The 24,334-nt window shown below is 39.5% G+C and overlaps 1 protein-coding gene and 1 long non-coding RNA gene across 7 annotated transcripts in view; one reads left to right on the top strand and one right to left on the bottom strand.

The window, feature by feature from the left end:
* The window catches only part of Cntn5 (contactin 5), a 1,240,814-nt gene that overhangs the window by 901,355 nt on the left and 315,125 nt on the right, over nucleotides 1–24,334 (top strand). For both annotated transcript variants that reach the window (XM_087560151.1, NM_053746.2), the window contains 1 exon segment: nucleotides 13,365–13,467. In XM_087560151.1, coding sequence (XP_087416277.1) covers nucleotides 13,365–13,467 — 103 coding nt within the window.
* LOC102548563 (uncharacterized) overlaps nucleotides 3,302–24,334 on the bottom strand; it is a 45,005-nt gene continuing 23,972 nt past the window's right edge. For 4 of the 5 annotated variants that reach the window (XR_015627059.1, XR_015627061.1, XR_015627062.1 and 1 more), the window contains 2 exons: nucleotides 6,723–6,803; nucleotides 3,302–3,827 (listed from right to left, as the gene is read on the bottom strand). This is a non-coding gene — a long non-coding RNA (uncharacterized LOC102548563). Of the gene's footprint in view, nucleotides 3,828–6,722; nucleotides 6,804–23,277; nucleotides 23,598–24,334 lie in introns of those variants that run through there. The other variant, XR_015627063.1, reaches the window with a different exon arrangement.

Genomic DNA, 24,334 nt, shown 5'->3' with positions numbered 1-24,334 from the left:
TATTTTTCTTGCTATAGTTACATTTGATAATTAGCCTTCTATGGTCCAATTATATTTGGCTTAATACTTCCCAATATGCAGAACAATGGGTAACAAGAAAACTGATGTATTTAGTCCAATTCGTATATTTTGCCAAGTCAAAATTAGATGCTTTGTGGAATAGAAGACATGTAAACAACACAGGAGAGTAAGATTAACTCATTAGCTTTACATCCAGACAGAATCTTCATGTTTCTGAATCAACACCTCATGAGTATTCTTGATGGCTAAAAGTTGGACAGAAATATGATAGACTAATGGGTTAATCTATTTTTAAAAATATCTTTCCATAAAACTAGATCTATACATAATTCAAAATTGGTCAATTTGAAAATCTCTTCCAAATATTTTCAAATTTATAATACTTTGACTATTTGGGGAAATCCTAGAGATTTGATGGTACCTCTCTAGTTTTAAATAATGATAATTTCTCACTCATGCTTTTAAAGAATTCATCAACATAGTAAGCTATTTTTATTTTCAGTAATGATCTCCCTCACAGAGTATATGTTTCACTGTAAAAATAGCATGTGCAATGATAAAACGTTAAGCAATCAATGGCAAAATAGAGAAGAAGCATATAAGTCACAGATTCGGAGATGTCTTGTGGAATGGAGCGTTCCTGTGGGCTGTGTTATAGCAAATACTGTCTACAAGATTGGAGCTAATAGTCGCAGCCTTGCTGATGGTATTTGGGTAGGTAGGCTGGCATATCAGTATAACAAATAAATGCAACAGGAGCGACAGACTGACCAGAACAAATGAGCTTATGATGCTCAAGTGAAAGCTAAAGGGGAAAGACTCATGTCACAAAAGAACTGGAAGGCTTCAAATGAGCAAATGAAGAACATTAATTGCATCAATAAACCCGTGAGACATCACTGACTTTTCAAGAAAGGAAAATCAATGAGGGCAGTATGATCCATTGACATGGGCTCATAGCATAGAATGCACTGGGAAGAGGAGGCAGCCAAGAGCAGATGCCAATCATACCAGCAACTGAGACAAAGGCAGTGAAGGCAAGAACGACATTATGACCTTGGGAATAGAATAAAGTGTGCACAAAGACTAGAAACACTATCAAAACGAAAAAACATTTCTCAGAACAAATCATCCATGATCAAAACTTTAATTAAAAAGTAAAATTAAGTATTCAGTGTCAGAAAGCTATGGACTATGATCTACACAGGGGTACATGAAGTGACATATAAGCAAAGGTAACATAGTATGTCTATACTCAAGCATTTTAGGTAGAAAGAAAAATAAATGCTGTTATCTCACTTTTAAGAAACACAGATTAACCAGGAAAATGGGTAAATAAACATCATTAAAATACAATGACATAGGCAATAAAATAATTGCTCTACCTGCCTTCTCTGAAAGCATAGGAGAATGAAATTTGGTCTCCAGAGTAGTATATAAAATTTCTGTCTGATTTTGAAAACTGAATGGAATCGTTCTCATGGTGGAGAAAGTAACCAAAACATAGGAGCACGGGGTTAAAAGGTTGGCTTAGAAAGTGGAGAAATGGGCATAGGACCCAATGGGAGACCTGTGGAGCATCTCAAGCCAAAATGATCAAAGAAGATCAAGGATGGGTCCTGTGTTCAAAATAAGGCTTCTTGTTTAACACCCAATCTATTGTGTTAATGCCATATTTAGTATGTCCTGGTGGCAAGTCATAAAGTCAAATGTTTGTGCAGGCCTAATACAATAGGGGAGTGTTTCTCAATCGCTAGTCAATAACCCATTTGGGGGCTGAATAACCTTTTCATGGGCTTACATGTTAGATATCCTTCATATCTGATGCTTATATAATCATTCATAACAGTAAAAAAATACAGTTATGAAGTAGCAATAAGATAACTCACGACTGCATGAAGAAATATCATGAAGAAGGGTCAGAGTTGGAAAGAGAGAGAACCAGTGCATTAAGGCTTATGGCTTCTGGATGATGTATGTCATTTTTTTTCTGTTCATGTTTGTACTTTTGTGCTGGGGCGTATACGCAGGAGTTATCATGTTTCAAGTGTTACTTGGGGAAGATATCTGGTATCTTCTGTTGGGTGAGTGTTCCCTTATTTGATTCTGAATTCTAGCCACACATGGCAGCCATGGGGTCCTGGGTAGGAAAGTCTCTCTGAAGATCCGCAGGTGCTACAGAGGAATAGAGATGGTCTAGCAGGGAAGTCTAAAATGGCTGATGAGAAAGGGTTAGGGGAACACTGGGTCTTCACCAAGAGCAGAACCTTGAAGGAATAAGGGTACAGTGGGTAGAGGGGACCCAAAAAACAGACTGCAGCAGGACTAAGAGGAAATGTGACATCACCAGAGTTGCAGGCAAGAAAATTACCATCCAACCTAGTGCGATCACCAGGATACCGTGCAGAGGCTCTTCTGTGTATTGTGGGTATCATAAAGGAATGGGGACAGGAGAGGAAAAAGCTGAAAGTGGCATTGGGAACTGTGACTTGGGAACAAATTTTTGATAAAATAGGATTTGAAAAAGAACATGATTGCATACAAAATTGGGGAAGATTAAATAATGCATTCTGCTTTGCAAACAAGAACTCTTCTTGGAGAGCAACATAGACACATGGGGTGAAATGGCTTCACGTCTAATAGAACTGTCAGTTTCAGCCCCATGTCTCGTTAAATAACTCAGCAATGCCGAGGGACTTAGCTGAACTTTACAACAATAACTTCTCTCATTTCAAGTAGGGAAAACCCTGAATTTTGTGCTGTGTTTTGCAAGATTAAAATAGCCATGTCCTCGATACACTGAACAAAGCATTGGGTTTCTAGCAGGGTTCAGTTTCTTGTCACTACACTGTCTTTTGTGAGCATGAAATCCTAAGAGAAGGCTGTGATCATAGCATCCTCTCTGGAAACAATATGGCTTTGTCCACTATCATGCCTAAGTATACTCGCTGAAATCAGTAGAGTTTGTAAAATAAAATTTATGATAACATGTTTCCGGAGCAAATCTGAGTGTGGTATGCAAAAGACCTTATATGTGAGTATTGAGAGCATTAAGCTGACATTCCCAACAGCCTGCCTCTAGAAAAGAATCCATGCAGAAGTGAGTAAAAATAAACTTTCAACAATAGCTGAAAGCATGTTATTTGGCACATAGCCTCCTGATGTTGTATGTCAGGCAGCTGCTCATCCATGCTGGCAGAAACGACTCCTCCAAAACAGTTAAAGACTCTTGGCATTGCAGGCTGCTGTGTGAGTTTAAGGATTGCTCTATATAAGAACATTTTCTGAAAGGAATGATTTATTGAAAGATTAAAAACTCAGACACAGAAATAAACGGATTGAAAGCAGTGGTCTTTGTACTGACCAAGGATAAATGCTTGAGAATCTTATTTTCCAAGCCACAGATAGAATCTGGGACATGCCGTGACTTTGGGTCTGTACTGGAAGGCAGCTGAGTCCATGTGTTGCCAGGAGTCACCACCACACATGTTTCTGTTGTCCCTGCTGTTTCTTCTGCAGCGGTGCAGGGCAGCTGTAAATCTCTAGCGTCTCTTCTCCTGGATGCCTTGCAGAGGACTCCTGCTTTGCTGGTGCTGAGTCTGCACCCACTCCTTCCCTATGACATAGACTGGCCTGGATTCACCCACATTTCTTTTTCTTTCATTGTGCTTTTCATTCTTCATTGAATGGCATGGATGTGGCAGCATGTAATCAACTTGGATGTTATAGTCAATAAGTTCATCATAGACATAAGGCATTTTCCCATATTCCTATAATCAGAACATATTCCACAAGGCATAAAAGCCCTAAGGGAAAAAACATAGTCTTGAGTTAATTCATAGTAGGAAAGAATGAACCCTATCTACGATGGGGTTCTCCTGTTGAATATTTAAAGATTCTCAAAACATATTTAATGAATTGAACATTGATATATTATTTGGAATTTCAAATTTTTTCTGATTAAATTTGTTTTGTATTATAAAAGCTATTCTCTCTTTATTTCTACTTAGGATTAGTTTCCCAAAAAAGGGCCGCTGTAAGCAAAACAAGGCTCCTTATTAATATCTAATCCATTGTGGTAAATGTATAATTATGCAAGTCCTGGTGGAAACTCATAAAATTCAAATGTTTGTGCAGCTACCAAATTTTCTTTTTTTTAATATTGAAAATATTCCAGTACAGACAGGAAGGCATGGAGATTCACACAGACTTCACAAAGCCTTAACCAACAAAACCACCTAAAAGTGTTTTAAGTGACACATTTGTAAAATAGTTAAGTTTTGTTACACTAATATATTTATGGGGAAATTAATATATTCTTACATACAGAAACATGAAAATGGAGACTGTGCTCAGCTCCTTCTGAGGAAAGCTGCTCAATTAACTTCCTGTTCAGAGCTTATGTTCAAACCAATGGTGTCAGTTCCTTTCAGTCAATTGATTCACTCCACAACAATTATGTTTCTTTTAATTGTCTGTGTATATTCCAATGTACATGTGTTAAGGAAGGACAGACTTGTGAACTACGTTTTCTCCTTCCACTTGTAAATGGTTTCTGGGGAATCATATGTAGATATCCAGGGTTGCATGGTAAGTGTCTCTACTTACTGATCCACCTCACTAGATCTATGGTGACATTTAAAAACTTTGATTGGTTTGGTGTATTAATTTATTGGAATGGGCAATGTATATGCTCAGGGGAAATACAAATTTTCTTCATTTAATTATTTAATAAATAACTATGAGTTACTGATATAAATGAAATTTATATTGAAATTGAATGAAATTGATACAATATTCTTATAAGTACTCACATACTTTTATGGAACCATTGTATCATTGCACAAAAATGGAAATATATAATATGAAATACTATTTATCCCCTAATACCAACTTATTTTTGAAATTTTTCTCATAGCTCTTGCATAGTATTTGTAATAAAATCAAATACTTACTACAAATTACAGAGACAGTCTAACTTCTATGACTTTATTAAAGTTTTATATTCTATATCATCATCATTAAAATTCCATCACCCATATCATCTAATTCCAAGACAACTGCCAGAGGAAATATTCTTCCTGTTTGTCTGTTCAGCATCTCTCCTTTCTCTCATCTTCCACTGTAGTCTACATAAGATCCCCTAACTACCCACTTCCTCATCTGTAATAGTATGACTATAGCTTGGGCTCTCTATTGCATTAGAACGTAAATTCTCTACTAAAATGTAAAATAATTTAAAATAGAGTAAACCTATTATCTTGCTTTGATGGGTTCTTATCACCCCCAGCTTGCGCTTTGTCTAGGATAGTCTCTTATATAGGTCACTTCAGAGTCTTACCAAGAAGACATAGACCCTGGGATGGGTCCCCATCAGTTGGCTTGCATGTAATACATTGTTCAGTTCTTATTAGTGCAATGAAAGCCCAAAACTGAAGTCACTAAAGCTTTCCTATTCACCTTGTTTGGTGGAAAGAAGGACAGGGAGCTGGGCCATGAATAGAAAGGTGGGACATGCTACCAGCAGTCACTTATGTCTCTCTCTCTCTGCCTACACATTTATTTAATTTCATCTAGATCATGTTCATTTACTTCAATACCAGAATGCTTTCTCCCATGGAGTGAAGGTCCAATGAACATCAGGTAGCAAAAAAGACCAAAAACTTAGATTCTATTTTCTCTCTATTTAAAAACCTTTGAGCACAGCTACACTTCCCACGATTAGTCGGTATAATGAATAAGACAATAGGCTGATCAGATTGATCACACTTGAGTCACATGTCCATAGTAAGTTATACCTCTAACCAAAAGGCAAAAACTATATAGAAGTATGTTGCCTGAACTATTCTTTCAGAGGGATAGGGCTGTTGGTTCCCAGAAGAAATCCTGAGAAAATACCTGTTATTCCTGGGGGAAAAAAAATCATACTGAATACGTTCACAAATATGTTGTAAACCAAACTGCAAATATACACATAAGAAAAAGATTTGCCAAATCTTCACATCTCAGCCAAAGTTTACTAGACATGACTCCATTATCCTAGAAATGAGTTTTACTGAGAGTGCCAGAAAGGCCTACCAAAATATGTAACACTGCTTTGCATTGGAATAACCAACTAGGAACACATTTCCAGCAAATCACAAAGAGCCCAGCTCTGGTAGGAACCCAACGCTGTACAGCCCTAGTACCAGGGCAAGTCACTGATATTTGCAGCCCATGTGGGAGTCATGCATGAGTGTTAGTCTTCTACAGTCTAGTCTATGAGTGTGCATCAAAGTAACCCAAGAAATCTCTTACCACCTCTTAAAGTTCTTTTCTAGTTAGAGTTGGACCTTGCCTTCTAAAATCTTAATAAATTGTGCAGGATTTTCTGATGCCATCAGTTTTCTGTCCAGTCATATGGTCTGAATTGCAATCAACTTAGGGAAATGTGCCCTGGATCTCCATAAGCAATCACAATAAAGAAGGAAATCAACAACCATAAAGACTCTGAAGGAGAGTAATGGACTCTCAGCTGGAGGGCATCCATTTATTAGGAACTGGGGCAATTTGAGGTTGTGTTAATGGCATGTAATTCTAAAGTAGGGCTGTGAAGTGAGTCAGGAGAGGCAGGTGTATGGGCAAAGGCAGAGAGGCATCCAACAGGGCTCTTAGGCAATAGTCAGCCAATACCAGGGGCGATCAAAAAAATCAAAAGGCACCTTGCTGAGGAAAGCAGTCCACACACTTGGTCTTCAATGTGGTGTCTCATAAGCCTTTCTCTCTCCTGTCTGCATCAAACCCTGTTCGACATAAAAGTTTATAATTTAGCTACACATGAATTGAGACATTAAAACCATGGCTCTACTACACAGTGAAGGCTATGTCAATTTTACCCTGTGAAATATAAAGTAGAACTTAATTGCTGAATTTGATCAACTGTCAAAAAACAGGGAATATATGATGTGCTTTCTTGTGTGCCCAGTATTTTTGGTCTCAAAGTAGACCTAAAGAGAACTAACACCTTTCTTACCATTCAGCTCAGACCAGATATTCTCATTTAAAGTCTCCTATTGACCCTTTTTCATGTTGCTTTAATACATAGTTTTATCTTAGCTGCTTTAGTAAAATGAATATTCTGTGTTAATATAAAAAATGTGTCTAAGGGGGAATATTTATTTATGCTAAGGAAAAAACAAACTACTGGAGATTCAGATACCTTTCTTTTTAAGATTTCTTTATAGACTTTTTGAGAACTAACTATGTAGAATTATTTTTGAGTTGATATTGATTTCTGCCATTTTTCTACAAAATTTTATGACACTTAAGAACTCCCAGAACTCAGAGACTTATACAACTAAAGGCTTTAAATTGAATCTGCATCAGAATAAATGAGATAAAAAAGAATATTCAAATTAACAGGAAGGAAAAGAAAATGGAAGAATCTATTTTAAGATACAAACTTTGAAGATGATGCCATTTGAGCAAAGGTAGAAGTGAGGATGCAGAGGAGTCCTGATACCATGTTTACAAACAAGGCATTGTGGGTAACTCTATATCACTGGATTACACTCAGCTGACTTTACAGCAGATCCCACTTGGATGAGTAGAAAAGAAAAGTCAAAGGAGGACATAAAGAAAAGAAATTTTGGAAATGAGCGAAGGAAAGACATTCATAAAAGAAGTATAAGAGAACACTACTGAGGAGAAGAGGCAGGTGTGGGGGTCAGACGCGCTTAAACAACTATGGTAAGGGACGCCATTGTGTGAGCACTCAACTTGCATGCTGTTCCTCAATGTGCACTGCACAATCCCTCAGTTTATGAGATTAGAAGAATGAATAGCCAGGTCACTTGGCTCTGGGAAGGCATGGCCTGACAGCAGATTTTGTGGTGACAGTGGCACCAGTGATTTCTCTGCTGTAACTGATTTGTAAACTTTAATTCAAAGTGAAAGGATAATCTTAGCCTCTTCAATATTTACGTGTTGACATTTTCCCTTTGAGTTTTGTCATCAATGGCTCATCATAACAAACATAAAAATTTTATCTTCCCTGGGATAACACCTTTGTGTGCTATATCTCCATATCTTATATCATATGTCATGTTAAAACTGTGCTGGTCTCTTCCCCACAACTCATTTTACACAAACACAAGAAAAATGCATGCAGAATCATACACACAAAAATGCAAGCATACACATGCCTAGTCACAAATATCTTTTTTTAAAAATCTTTATTAACTTGAGTATTTCTTATTTACATTTCGTTTTTGCATATAGAAGATTTTATTCATAAATGGGCCATACATAGATAAGCACATTGTGTCTATTCATAGGCTGGAATATCATTTAGTAGAAAGAAACGAATCACTGAAATACACAACCGTGAAGGTGAGTCTCAGGGAACGCTATTTTAAGTTAAAAAAAGCCAGTCCCCAGAATTTATAATGTATTATTCTAGCTACATGAACTACTTCTTCTTTTTTTTAATCTTTATTAACTTAAGTATTTCTTATTTACATCTCGATTGTTATTCCGCTTCCCGGTTTCCAGACCAACATCCCCCAAACCCCTCCCCCTCCCCTTCAATATGGGCTTCCCCTCCCAATCCTCCCCCCATTACCACCCTCCCCCCAACAATCAAGTTCACTACATGTTCAGTCTTGGCAGGACCAAGGGCTTCCCCTTCCACTGGTGCTCTTACTAGGATATTCATTGCTAACTATGAGGTTGGAGCCCAGGGTCAGTCCATGTATAGTCTTTGGGTAGTGGCTTAGTCCCTGGAAGCTCTGATTGGTTGGCATTATTGTTCATATGGGGTCTCGAGCCCCTTCAAGCTCTTCCAGACCTTTCTCTGATTCCTTCAACGGGGGTCCCGTTCTCAGTTCAGTGGTTTGCTGCTGGCATTTGCCTAAGTATTTGCTGTATTCTGGGTGTGTCTCTCAGGAGAGATCTACATCTGGTTCCTGTCAGCCTGCACTTCTTTGCTTCATCCATCTTATCTAGTTTGGTGGCTGTATATGTATGGACCACATGTGGAACAGGCTCTGAATGGGTGTTCCTTCTGCCTCTGTTCTAAACTTTGCCTCCCTATTCTCTGCCAAGGGTATTCTTGTTCCCCTTTTAAAGAAGGAGTGAAGCATTCACATTTTGGTCATCTTTCTTGAGTTTCATGTGTTCTGTGCATCTAGGATAATTCAAGCATTTGGGCTAATAGCCACTTATCAATGAGTGCATACCATGTGTGTTTTTCTGTGATTGGGTTACCTCACTCGGGATGATATTTTCCAGTTCCATCCATTAGCCTATGAATTTCATAAAGTCATTGTTTTTGATAGGACAAAAACATCTTTAAACATACACTGAGCTCCCTTGCAACAGAGTCTGGGTGCAGCTGCAAAGTTTTCTCTGGTGCTTTCCTCATAGATCCTAAGCATTATGTTCAAGAGAAACCTAGCCAACTGATGCTAACAGCCCCAGAATCCACCAGGTTAAGCTAGTACATGGGCCTTTACTTGAGAAAAATCCCAATCTTCAGGTGTCCACTGCTATCTCTATTGTATGTGTGCTTCTCAACTGTATGGGTCATTCCTGTCTACATTTATTATGTGAACTCTGTACTCAAAAACTGATTTCTGTGTGTCCTATGTTTCAGAGTTAATACTTGCAAGCTTCTCTCCATTCATGCATGTGGTGTGGATACCAATCCCAGGGCCTCTTGCATGTATGTCATGTTGAAACCTTGCGGCCTTCTTTCCTTTTCATGTACCCAACCTGGAAACAATGTTGTTCCTGATGGTCTGACCCCTTCCTTATACTGCATTGTATGTTGAGTGTCCCTCAGTTTGTTTCCTTCTTTGTTTTACATGTTTGCTTATCCTTCTGCCTTCAGTCATTGTTAGAAATTGGCTATTTGTTATTTCTAAAAATATGGAGAGCGTGTGGTTGACTGTACTGGCTCTATTCAAACTCTGCATATCCAACTCAGCATCTGTCATCTACTCACAGTCCCAGGGGATCCAATGTAGTTATAGTGAGGTTGAATATTTCCACCAAGGATCAGCAAACACTCTCTGTTCTTGGATTCTTGTCTCTATTTGCAGAGCTGCCCATTATTCTCCTCCACACACTAACACACCAGAAAACCTTATTTCTCTTTCCCTGGTGGTTCTTCTCTATCTCGGTTCCCAAATGGTTTTAAGTTTCTTCCTCGTTTCCCACTTGCTGAAATACTTCAGTGCACATAATATTTGGGATAAACCTCATTCATGGAATTTGTCATTTCCTGTCACTTTGATGTATGGCTTTCCTATTTATTTGATTTGAAAGCAACTTTCTCTTTAAAACTAACTTTATTGAATGCTTGAGAGCAAAGTACATGACTAATTAATCTTTATATCTTCCAGAATTCTTAGAAAACGCTTTACCTATGTAGACAGTTAAAACTACAAGTTAATAGAGTAGAAGAGATGGATTAGTGATTAAGGATGCTGGCTGTTCTTCCAAAGGAACTAAGTTCAGTTCTCAGCACCTATGTTAGGCAAGTCATGACTGCCTGAAATTCCAGTTATAGGGGATCCAACCCCCACTTCTGGCCTCTTTGGGCACCTGTATACACTTACTTACATACTTCTTACATATGGATACTTGTGTATTTATTACACATAAATAAAAATAATTTTTAATTAAAAAACAACACAGATGCATTATTAAATAAATATTAATTTACATGCCAAAAATAAATTTGTGACATATTCTTATTAAAAACAATTATGTATCATGGGAAATATTTGTATTTGTGCACTGTGTAAATAGTAATTGGGGCTCATTGCTTAAGAGTAATTGATGCAAAAACTATTCTCCAACAATAAATGAACTTCTAAGGTAATCCCTGATTTCAAACTGTATTACAGAGCAATAGTGATAAAAACTGTATGGTATTGGTACAGAGACAGGCGGGTAGATCAATGGAATAGAATTGAAAACCCAGAAATGAGCCCACACACCTTTGGTCACTTGATCTTTGACAAAGGAGCTAAAACCATCCAGTGGAAAAAAGTCAGCATTTTCAACAAATGGTGCTAGTTTAATTGTAGGTCAGCACGTAGAAGAATGCAAATTGATCCATTCTAATCTCATTGTACAAAACTCAAGTTCAAGTGGATCAAGGATCTCCACATAAAACCAGATACACTCAAACTAATAGAAGAAAAAAGTGGGGAAGAGCCTCTAAGACGTGGGCCCAGGGGAAAGTTTCCTGAACAGAACACCAATGCCTTATGCTCTAAGATCAAGAATTAACAAATGGGACCTCATAAAACTTCAGTTTCTGTAAGGCAAAAGACACTGTCAATAGGACAAAATGGCAACAAACAGATTCGGAAAATCTCTTTACCAATCCCACATCTGATAGAGGGCTAATATCTAATATATACAAAGAACTCAAGAAGTTAGATTCCAGAGAACCAAATAATCATATTTTAAAAATGGGCTTCAGAGCTAAACAAAAAATTTTCAACCGAGGAATATCGAAAGCTGCGAAACACCTAAAGAAATGTTTGACACCCTTAGTCATCAGGGAAATGCAAATCAAAACAACCCTGAGATTTCACCTCACATCAGTGAGAATGGCTAAGATCAAAAACTCAGGTGACAGCAAATGCTGGCAAGGATGTGGAGAAAGAGGAACACTCCTCCATTGTTGGTGGGATTGCAGACTGGTACAACCATTCTGGAAATCAGTTTGGAGGTGTCTTAGAAAATTGGACATAGAACTAACTATAGTATAACTAATATACTATAGTATAACTGAGGATATAGCCAAACCCCTCCTGGACATATACCCAAAAGATGCTCTAACATATAATAAGGCCACATGCTCTATTATGTTACAGCAGCCTTATTTATAAGAGCCAGAAGCTGGAAGGAACCCAGATGCCCTTCAACAGAGGAATGGATACAGAAAATGTGGTACATCTACACAATGGAGTCCTATTCGGCTATTAAAAACAATGATTTCATGAAATTCTTAGGTAAATGGATAAAACTAAAAACAAATCATCCTGAGTGAGGTAACCAAATCACAGAAGAACACACATGGTATGCATTCACTGATAAGTGGATATTAGCCCAAAAGCTTGAAATGGCCAAGATACAATTTACATACCAATTGAAGCTCAAGAAGAAGAAATACAAAAGTGTGGATACATCAGTACTTCTTAGGAGAGGGGACAAAATAGTCACAGGAGGAAATACAGAGACAAAGCAGAGACTGAAGGAAAGGCCATCCATAGACTGCGACTATGCAGTCCACATGCAGTCACCAAACCCAGTCACTATTAGAGATGCTAAGAGGTAGGTGCATGCTGGCAGGAACCTGACATAGCTCTCACCTGAGAGACTCTGCCAGAACCTGACAAATACATAGGTGGATGCTCACAGCCAACTATTTGACTGACAATGGGGTCCTCAATGGAGGACTTAGAGAAAGGACTGAAGTAGCCAAAGAGGTTTGCAACTCCATAAGAAGAACAATATCAACCAACCACACCCCTTAGAGCTCCCAGGGACTAAACCACCAACCAGAAAGTACACATGGACAGACCCATGGCTCCAGTTGCATATGTAGCAGAGGATGGCCTTGTTGGACATCCATGGGAGGAGAGCCCCTTGGTTCTGTAATGGCTCGATGCCCCAGTGTTGGGGAGTGCAAGGGCAGTGGGACAGGATTGGGTGACTGTGAGGGTGGGGGTGCACCCTCATGGAGGCAGGAGGTAGGGGATGGGGTAAAAGGGTTCTGGAGGGGAAACGAGGAAAGGGGATAACATTTTAAATGTAAATAAAAACAATCCAATAAAAGATAAGAAAAAAAGAGTAACTGATGACCTTAGACAGAGAAGAGTTTAGTTGTTTGCACCTGTGTTGGGCACCTTGTAACATTCACTTTAGGGAATCCAGTATCTTCTTTTGGCCTACATAGGCACCCCCATACATATAAACCTATAGGCACACAAACATATATATACTCATACACATATGCATACATATACATGCACATATACATATATATCACTAAATAAATCATTTAAAAATTAGTATCTAAACCCTCCATACTGATTAATGCTTTGAAAAATAAAATTATTTAGAGAGCAGGTAGACAGCCTCATTCTTAAGTGAAGATTAGGATTTCACCATGATGAGTGACCCAAAGCGTGTTCTTTATTTCAGCATATCAAAAATTCTCGAGTCATCCAACACATTTAACTACCAAACCAGAGTGATTTTCCATGTAATATCTCCAAAACTTGAAAGAAACTATAATGTATTCATTTTCCGCTTAAAGATGCCTATTCTTTATTTCCCAGGTGTAATGGGAGAATACGAGCCAAAAATTGAGGTCCATTTTCCCACCACGGTCACAGCTGCTAAGGGAACGACTGTGAAGATGGAATGCTTTGCACTTGGCAAGTAAGTACATATTAGTCTATAACTAGACACAATCGTTTATTCAAACAGGACTCAGCCATTTAGATCACTTACTTTGCTAGGCTTCACGTTTCTAGAAGCCCTGAGGCAACTACAGTGCTTTTAGAATAAGGGAGGCTAGGCATTTTCAAGTAGCCAGGCCCCTTGAGCTGCTAAGTCATTTTTATACACCGTGATGCTTGGGAATGTGCTGTTTTAACGTAAAGGAAGCTTGTGTTCATGCAGGAGAGCTTTGCATCGCTCTAGCTCTGATACTGAAACTCCTAGCATTGTCCTCATGGTTCCTTCAACAGTGACATAAAGAGAAGGAGAGGAAAAGGACAAAGTACCATCTCTACTCATGTGCAGAATGTGGCCTAGGATGTAGAGGACTCAAGTGCAATTCTAGAACTGCAAAGAAAACCAAACATTTAAAGGTGCTAGGAGGAATGCCTCCATTACTGCGGTGCTTGCCATGTAAAAGGAAGAAGCAGGGTGTGGTCATCAGAATCCATGCAATAAAATCAGGCATATTGCGTACTCTTTTAATGGAGTGTCCTGGAGACAGACAGGGTGGTCCCTCAGGTTATTATACCCATCTGCCTGGACTACTTGGCAAACTGCAGGACAAAGAGAGGCAGTCTTGTTAAAAAGCAGATAGTGTTTGAGAAGCCAGCTGAGTTTGTCTTCTGACCCCTACATGCACACACATGAATACATACTCATATACAAACACAAACACACATATGTGTGCATACCCTGAGACTTCTGCCGTAAGAGTACTTACAGGGATCCAACTGAGTATTTCACTGTCCCTGAAAGGGTAGTGTGAGAACAAAGCTGTTAATGTGTACAATGTACAAAGTTCTCCAAATGAAAGCTGACTGAGAACACATCACCAGGCTGGCTAATCTGCGTGGAGCTGTTTCTGAATGTTTAAACTGTGTGATGTGTGTTGCTTGTTAATGACGCTATAGTGTGGGTCTTGGCATATGTCTCAGGAGTTCTGATGATGTTTGATTATAGTGTTAGGGCTTGTTTCAAACACGTTGTTGTTATTTTTAGAACGAGAAGACTTCAGGGTCCTTTTAAGATCCATAATTATAATTTGTATAAATGCATCTCTATCGGCGTTACTAATCATTTAACTTCAGCGGTGCTAAACTAACACACACAGTATTATATGGAGATAAAACATGTTTCAAAAATGTGTGAATTTCTGAAGAACAGTAGGACCAGCCCATAGAGGGAGAAAATATTAGTAAATATTAGAAATTCAGCTAGAGGTTTGTGGAGAAAATCAGCAGCGGCATGTGTTGTAATTTTAAGACAGATTGTGCTAACATGTCTATGCACTACTACTCACATTTGAGATCAGGGTAGATCGAAGACAAAATGAAAGTCTATGGAGCCCGATGGTTAAGAAAATTATTCCACAAATAGACATATAATTTAAGGAATAAAAATGCATGTGTTGGGGTGTATTTGGTCAAGATCCCAAGGAACTCTTCCAAAACCAAAGACTTAGCTAAGTGCATGAGGCTGTTAACACCTTTAAACTCTGACGCTCCTGCCGTTTGCCTTGGAGCAGTCAAATTCAAGCTCTTAATCTTGATAAATGGAGAAATAATTTATTCCAAAGGGATTTCAAACACTTTCATACATCCTGTAGTTAAATAATTCTTAAGTGCTAAAAATTGTGCTAACTCCAAAACCAGAAAGGAGTCATATTGTAAAACAGATTAGAAAACTAAATTTATAGAGAAAAACCAATGTGGAGTCTCTCCCAAGGCAGGTTATATAGTAAGTTAGATGTGTGTGATGGGGATGCTTAGAATATGCTGAGCGAATTGGTGCTTAGAGTGTATCCTTCTGGGTGGCACCCAACGGCTCAAGTCATTTATATTGTCAAATCTTTATTTCCTCCAGCATCCCAACGGTTTTCTTGTTTCCACTCACCAAAATAAATAACTTTAAAATGAGGTTTAAAAAAAGACATGCTGCCTCAGTGAGGAAGCACTCACCCCTCCAGGCACACACACACACACACACACACACACACACACACACACACACGCTTGAAATTTTTTCTATGAATTATGGTGATTGTAGGGAAAGCATTATAAAAAAATTTGTCAGTATGTAACAGTCACCTGTCGCCACATGAAAAGAAAATGACTGAACGGAACATTTTAACCTGTGTAAATCCCTCACTGGCATCACAAGAAACAGGTGCCACTCCCAAATTGAACATTATGGTTTCAATTGACTGTCTGAGCAGTTCCTCACAGCTCACATGAACTGCTGACCACTGTCCTGATGCTCAGAGCTCTTGTGGGCCTTTTTTCTAACTATCAATTACATATTGTCAGTCAGGACCTAACACACCAGCAAAATCTGCCTCTCGCTGTAAGTGCACAGTGTGCTTTAACCAGGTGTCCTAGTGAACTGTCCTTGTTCGGACTCCAGAATGGTGCTCTCACACCTCCATTTTGTCTCATGGTCTTATGGCCTTTGGATTTCTTTTCTAGACCAGAAACATTCACAGTTAACTTCCACATCAGCTGCCATTCAGTGCTCCCTTAAAGAGACAATGTTGGACTATTGTGTATAACTTACACTTAGATTTCTGTGTTCAAAAATTATATGCATTTTCCTTACAGTATCCCTAATGGAACTTTGAATTATTTATACTGGTACTTAACTCTGAGGCTTGATCAGTCAGGAACCTAGAGGAAAACAGGTCATAACTCAAATAGTTAAAAGAACTCAGGAGTGATCAAGTTGAAGATGGGTAAACGTTATAAGTGGAAGCAAAAGGACAGCGAAGGGGCTTCCATGGATGAACAGCAGTGAGAACCCATTATCACCTGAAATAGAAGAGACAGCTCATGACACAGGAAGCAGAAAGAGCTGGATATGGGAACGAATCAGAGACTAAGCAGAACAGAGACAGTCACTCTGGCCAGTACAAGAATACAGAGGATGGAAACCCCAGGGAACTGGCATATAGATCTCTATTTCTGATCATTTCTTATCTCCTCTGAAGCCAACTAGAAATTCCCTAGTAAGTTAGCTTGCAAGGCAGAGGATATAGTCATCAGAGAAACATTAGTCAAAAGACAATGGCTGGCAGGGAAAGCAGAAGTCAGTTCAATGTCCATGTCGAGAACAAAAGCCTCATGAGGGCAGTTTGGAACTGTACTCCTCATTTGGTCATCATTGGTGCCTCCTTTAGTATGCACCAGGTGGGCAGTTCTCAGGATATGACTACTAGTGGAATTTATTACCTATAACACACTTAGGTCAACTACTTTTTAATAAATCTGGTCTTTACATAATCCTCTACAAAGAACTTGTGTATATGCTGTGCTCCTGTCCATGGCTCTCCGAGCATCGATGTTTGTACAAGTGTAGAAGAGTTCTCTGGTCTTCACCATTTTGCACCTATTCTTATTTCCCTTTGTTTATTTTCACACTGTTTTAGATTCACTGCTTCTCCATGTCTTTTGGATTAGATAAGAGCGTTTATCCTGAGACGCAGTCTGATAACAACTCTGTGAGTGTTCCTTATCACCATTGTTAGGTTCAGGCTCAGTGCTACACAGCAGGTCTTTCTACTCATCTTGTGTGTTTCAACACTGACTTTTCATCCCAAGATGAAGTGTGTTCATGCTTAGTCCTATGTGAGAATATAGGGTGTAACTATGAGAAACATTTATTATGTATAAAGGATGAAAGGAAAATGTGTGGGGGAAGGGAGACAGGGAGTGAGGGGAGATGAAGGCGGGGTTGGGGTGGGCAGATTTGTTGCAGTGATACATTGTGAGTTATAGAACAGAAGATCATAAATATAAACTACTATTATTAACTGTTTTCAGCATTTCTAGATGATATTGAGGCAGTCCATATTTTTATCAGAAATCATTATTTTTATCCTGTGTGAAACTGAATCAAACACCTTCTACATGTAGTTTGTGCCTCAAAGAAAGTTGTTAGGACATTAGTAAAATCCAAGCGCTATTTAATCTTATAAACACAAGTAGAATAAGAGCTTGGAAGGACTAAGGAGCTAAATGCAGATCTGAAGACATATAGCTACTTCACTCAATTTCGTGATGTGTACAATCCAGTTCCCATGGGGATAGCATTCTGTGACTGTGACATCACACCTTCTTGACTCCAGCAGCAGTCATGATGTGCATGTCGATTACATCCCTTGACCAAGCTAACTCCATCATGGTCAGCCTTCATTGCAAGGAACTTTATTTCCCATTGGATAAAACTGAGGCTAACCAATAGCATATTTTATTCATTTGAACTTCCCCTGAGTCATGAAAGGACAATATGAACACCCGATGGGCTAAACTCCGAACTGTGTGGTTGTTAAAGAACCTACTTTAAGCCTGTAAGCATTCATCCCCTTGCTCACAGACTGTGGTTTATTCTCTGCAAGCATCCTCATATGTTAGTAGTCTGTTTTTCAAGAAATTCTGTTTTTATAAAATATATGATTAATGAGTTTTAGCACACAAATAATTTTAAAATACGTGTTTATAATTTTCTGTGCTCTTAAAGAAAATTAGAAGAGACATGTATATAGAATATCAAACTACCATCTTTAATGTCACCAAAGTTTACTGATTTAATTTGAAGTTAAGAAAAGTTTAGATTCCTACAAGCTGAAAGTTTTTTTCTTCTCAGGGAAATGTCAATTAAATCTAAACTTGGAAAAACAATCCACCTGGTTTCTCTCCATGCTTCTGTGGCAGGGCAGACTAGCTCAGTCCTAGAAATTGCCTTTAAAACAGAACTACACAATACCAAGCACGGAACTTATAAAGTGGCTGTGACAGACTATTTCGTGATGGTCAATTCCACAAAAGGTATTTCTGAGAAAAATGGGCAGTGGTGCAGTCTGACCCATGGGGAGCTGGAGCTGTGTAATGGCCGGGGAAATACAGCAAGGTGTAAAAAACTGAAAGGGATTAATTACTCTGGAAAGAAAAGGCAGTTTTAGGCATATGGAAAGCTATTATCAAGAGATTGCTCACAAGCTGTTCTCCAGTCTCAACAAGGTAGAGAGGGAGGGAAACTCCAGCTCCACAGCATTAAACGGAAAGGATCAGATTGGGCGGAATGTAGAAACTCGTGACAAAATGAGTTGTTATGGAGAAAATGGCCTCTGGGGAGACGTAGTTGAAGGCCTTCCCCTCTAAGAATTTAATAACATCCATTTGTCTCCTAATGATTTAGTTGTAATGTTCACTAAAAGGAGAAATGGTCAGGCCTGAGTTGAAAATGAAAACTTTAAACAGTCCAGACTGTTTAAAGTCCTGCTTTAAACAGTCCTGGCTACTTACCTCCCGGCCATTTGGACAAGACATTAGAACAGTGGTTCTCAACCTTCCTAATGCTGCAACCCTTTAATAGAGCCCCCCCCACCCCATGTTGTAAAATTACTTTTGTCTCTATTTTGTAACTGTAATTTTGCTACTGTTATGAATCATAAAATACAAATCTAATATGCAACCCCAGCAATGGGGTTTTTCAGTTTCCAGATGGGTTGTAACCCACAGGTTGAGAACCACGGCATTAAAGGATTAACAACATACAGTCAAGCAGAATGGTTTAGCTAACTCTGTATAAATATGTTCTTAGAAAAAAATCAGCTGTTCTATGGCTTGTACAGAAATAAACTAAAGAGGAACTTGCTTTTCTTGCTCAGCCTTTAGCCTAGAGTTAGGGACAAAGGAGTCTCTCCGGTATGACCTATGCCTACTCTTAAACACTGGACACAGAAATCTTGAAAAGCAGTGGCAGACACAGGGACAGAAAATGGCCTGTGGGCCCCAATTAATAATTCCTTTCAGAGGCTCTTTCCAACATTGTTAGAAATGTAAAAGTTGTTATTTTCAATTGTGAGTGTCCAAGTTTACTCAAGTCCATAGCTAACTACACAGAGTGGTAATTTGAATTTTAGGATATGGGGAATTAATAAGTGTATTAATATTAATTAAGTGTATCTCATCTAGGTGTAGAAGTACATGCCTGTACCCCCAGAACTGAGGACTATACAGCACTGAGATCACAATCCAAAGAAAATCTAGGGTCAGAGAGACTGCATTTCATATATAGTGATATAAAATGGATATCCTGTTAGGTATCTGAGGAAGGGCTCAGGTAAGACTTGCAGACATTTGTCTTACATGATTATAAAACTCTTTGCTGATGTGGACAGGATGTCTTGCTGAGAAGATAGTCACAGCTATCTCAAACCTAGCCGCAGCCTAGGAGAATCCAGGAGGAACAGAGTCACCACCCTCAAGCCTACCAGCACCTACAGTGACCCATAAGGAACAAACAAAGTTAGTGCCCTCAAGGCCACCGGCAACCTACAGGGGCCCAAGGGGAACAAACAGAATCAGCTCATCTCTCTGCGTGCACACAGCTAGTGTGCACACTCTAGATCCTCACTTTATAAAAGACAAGTGGAAAGACATGAGAACTTAAACAGTGACATCATTTCCATTTCCCATTCTCAAAGCCTCCCTTAATCAGCACTCTTCTTCCTGTGCCTGTTCATACCTGAAACCCTGTAGCACTGTCTCCTCAGTCTGAAATATCCTACCATTGCCGTTTCCACTCTGACTTCAAAGCAAAAATCAAATGTCACTTCCTCATTACATCCTCCACGCTTTTCTTTACAGCCAGTCTCTCACCTTCAGAACTTATATATGACCACATCTATGTCACCATCTCCCCAGTCCCACTGGGACAGCTGTCTGTGTCTGTCTTCTTAAAGTGCTGGCTTTTTGAAAGCCTGGAGTTGTTGTTCTTGGTAAGGCATACTAAATGTGCTGACTGTATTAAATTCAATGGTGAGAATCAGGCTGATCTTTCAAAGCAGAACCGTAGAATTCTTCTGATTTGGTCAAATAAATACCTTTAGATGTAGGTCACATGTCCTGGCCCTGAAAAACTCCACGCACAATTTACATTGGCTGCAGCTTCCAGGCAGCTTTTATTTCACCATGTGACCTTTTGTAGCCCACAAAAAGATGGCTGGATATGTCAACTAGCCACCAACAAAGCAGTAAAATGTGGTCAGTAGTGCTTAGCTGCCCCCATGAAGAAGGGCAAACTTGAGGTTGCTCTGTAATAAAAATGCCATACGCCTCAAAGAAGTACAGTTTATCTCCCAGGGCAAACCTGCAAGCCAACAGCCTCAGGTAATAGCGGGATAGGGAAAGCTGTTTTTTCTTTAGCTTTATATGTTCCTTATCTTCCTCATGCAGCCATTAACACACAATCAGATCAGCAGTGCTCAGACAGCCTTGAAGCACTTAGTGTGATAATTACTGAGAAGGACATTTCTACACACTTCTGAGACCTGGGATAGGAAAATACATTTAATTTCCTGCCACTTTTAGTTCCTGCTTATCTCTCCCCGAGGGCTTACAATCATACTTTTTACAGTCCAGTGCACTGTTACATGTCCATTAGGAAGCTAGGACAAGGAGCATCACTCCTTCCTCCCTCCCTCCCTCCCTCCCTCCCTCCCTTCCTTCCTTCTTCTCTCTCTTCCTCCCTCCCTCCCTCCCTCCCTCCCTTCCTCCCTCCCTCCCTTCCTCCCTTCCTTCCTCCCTCTTCCTTCCTCCCTCCCTCCCTCTCTCCCTTCCTCCCTCCCTCCCTCCCTCCCTCCCTTCCTCCCTCCCTCCTTTCTTCCCTTCCTCCCTCCCTCCCTCCCTCCCTCCCTCCCTCCCTTCCTTCCTCCCTCCCTCCCTCCCTCCCTGCCTCCCTCCCTCCCTCCCTCCCTCCCTGCCTCCCTTCCTTCTTCCCTCTCTTCCCTCCTTCCTTCCTTCTCTCTTTTCTTCATTCCTTTCTTTTTGTATGTTTGTGGCAAATAAAACAGGACTTCTTATTAATTAATAAAGTTAGATTTTACTGTAATTTATATTTTATTTTCCTTGGTCTTCAGTCAAATCATCTCACATGACTGCACTCCCATCCATCTGTACGGTGAGGATGACAAGTGCCCCTGAGGCATCCCTCAGTCTGTGGCTGCCAAGGGAATTTCCTCTTTAGTTACAGGCTGATGATTTAGTAATGCTGTTTGTTTAGAAATGCCAGTTACCAACAACAGTTGGAGTTTAAAATGAATTTGACTGATGTGGGATTGGCTATTCAGACTATACTGAAATTACCTAATCACTAGACTGACCTAAAACTCAGGGCAAGGAGTCAATTATTGGGTCTAGGAGTCAATAAATGCTCGAATCTCCCTGGGAAACAGTACATATGATTCCACATTTACTCTTTGAAGTGCAGCTTGCTTTAGCATTACAGACACCAGGGATGTGCCTCCATTTCCAGGGGTATTCGAGTGTCATGGTGTTTTACCAACATCAGCAAGGCAGAGTCTGTAGTCTGACATCAGTCTGTAGATGGGAGATAGAGACTGTAGAGAATGGCTAGACCATGGCATTTAAGGCCAGTCTACGTGTGAAGCTCCTTCACTAGATGCTCCTACTGTTTCTGGCCTTCTCCGGAATGACTTCCTTGAAGGCAATGCTTTGCTCATTTGCACTTACATGTGTTATGCTTTTCTGGGGAAACAGAGTCAGCCTGTCATTCACACTCACAGTAGTCTGGCTCTGTATTCAAAACTTTCCGAGGCCTGTCCCAGAGCCAACTGTCCTGACAGTGGAACTGAGTACATGTGAAAGTCAAGCAGACAGAAATCAGCAAAGACAAACCCAGCTCTCCCACTTCTAAACCTGCGGATTCTTCAATGTGCTGCAGGCTCCTGCAACCAGTGAGGGCATTTCTCATTTTGTCCTAGTGAAGGGCTTTCTGGACATAATTAAAAATCTCAGTGATGGACAATTAGAAATACTAGGATAGACAGGACATTTTAGGTGGCTGTTATATTGTAGGCAGCATGTCCCCAAGGGACTGTGACTTTTACTCAGATAGCTTCGTGGCTTTGTGCTCACCTCCCTGGCCTTTCCATCATATTACTTCTTTCTGGATTGTGGATTATGAGGTCAGAAATGTCTCCTGTGGCCCAGTGTCTCTATTTTCAGCCCTACACTCCTACATTTCTGTGTTTTATGCCATTTCCCTCACAAATAATGTCTACATTCTACTAGATATCTATTTTTTCTAATGACAGGTTAACATTGTGTTGATATTGTTAAGGTTTGATTTATCTAGTTTTATTTATCTCTTTATTTGAGATAGCGGTCTTGGTGATATATTTTGACAGCATTTCATTTTTTAATCTATCATAGTCCACAGACTCAAACACGTGTTTTGAGTCTATGTGAGTCACCGTGCCATGAACCCGGCTTAAGTGTGAGCATGCCTGCCATTGCCACACAGGTATTAGTCAAGCTATGACAGCCACAGCAGGTAGTCACTAAAGACCGTCAACTGGAAATTTTAAAATGTTGTATATCAAGTTTTTAGAATGGCTCGACATGAAGTTGGCGATTCAGATATTCAGTATTAGTACATCGCACACATTTGTGTGAAAGTCAATTAGGAAACTAGAGCCACAAAGCAAGGTATCCCAATTCTCAAACCCGGGTTCTTGTCTTAGCTTCCCCATGTTGAAATCATATAATATTAGACTTCCCATTTCACAGGGGCACCGACTCCAAAATCCTCTAAAGTCCTATCAGAAAGAAAAATGTATTCTGCCATGATTATTTCTTCTAAATATGACCGTTGGAGTGATTTGAATTCTATTACTTTAAGATTTCAAGAACTAAGACTGTGAATATGTAGTGATAAAAATCAACTTACCTTTTTTGTCCTTCGCAGTGCTTCTTTTCAACCCTAATGACTGACCTACCACAGTAAGCCAGCAGCACTGCCCTCTGCTAAACCTTCAAATTTATTTCCTCCAGTTCGTTTTACATCTCAGAAACACAGGTGCAGGACTGATGAATTGTTAGCTATTTCACCTCTGTTGTTTTCTAAAGATTCTGTGATGTGTATGTAGTTTATCCTCTTTGTTGGTGGATGACTACTCTCTGAGTCTCACTTCTGGTTTAATACCATTTCCATATCAGTGAGCCTGACGCTTACACGGGGCTTTTACTTTGACTGTTGAATCAAGCTCCAGTTCTTCGTTTGGTCTATTTGGTGTTATTTAATCTGTTGACAGGTAGCTCATGGGTCTATGTTGAGATTTCAGATCTCCTTCCCTATCAGAGCTTCCTACACTCAGCCCAGATCTACTGACACAGTTCTCAGTTAGCCTGAGGGACTTGCCCTCTACCCCCTTGTAAAGTCTCAGTTGTTTTGTTTCTTTCTTTTCATCTTCATATGTTTTATCACTGAAAGCGTTTCTTAAATCCACCCCTACTCCTGCTTGATGAGCATTTGTTACGAGAGCTAACCCATTCATCAACATGACAGGTAATGTGTGTATAAGGTAAGCCAGGGATAAACTTTTGTGCTAGCAGATTTCTGAGTTGCAGCCAGCATGGGTAGGTAATTGAAGCTGTAAAACACCTTTGAAGCCAGGTGTTTCTCAGAACCTGAGTCTCGTGCAATTGTGTGCTCCTTTTAAGCTCAATTTGAAGGAACAATATTTGCTAGTTTCTGAACACAGAAAAAAAGAGAAAAACTAACATATTTTGTTATGGTGGTGGATTAAAATCATCGCTTCTTAAATTAGTGCTAAAAACAATTTATGATTAAATCGTCATCAGTGTGCTGTGCTTCCTAATCATTTTATCAATCTTGGAGATTATTGACACAGAGGACTTATAGCACAAACACTGAGTGTCCTATGAAGTCATGACCTAAATGATGTTTAGCAGCATGGTAGCATTTGTTTTATTAATTGGGTATT

This window comes from Rattus norvegicus, chromosome 8, assembly GCF_021556685.1.
Source record: "Rattus norvegicus strain SHRSP/BbbUtx chromosome 8, alternate assembly SHRSP_T2T, whole genome shotgun sequence".
In the NCBI taxonomy this organism is placed as follows: domain Eukaryota; kingdom Metazoa; phylum Chordata; class Mammalia; order Rodentia; family Muridae; genus Rattus; species Rattus norvegicus.
The sequence above is the reverse complement of the archived record's forward strand: the minus strand, read 5'-3'. Positions and strand labels throughout refer to the sequence as shown.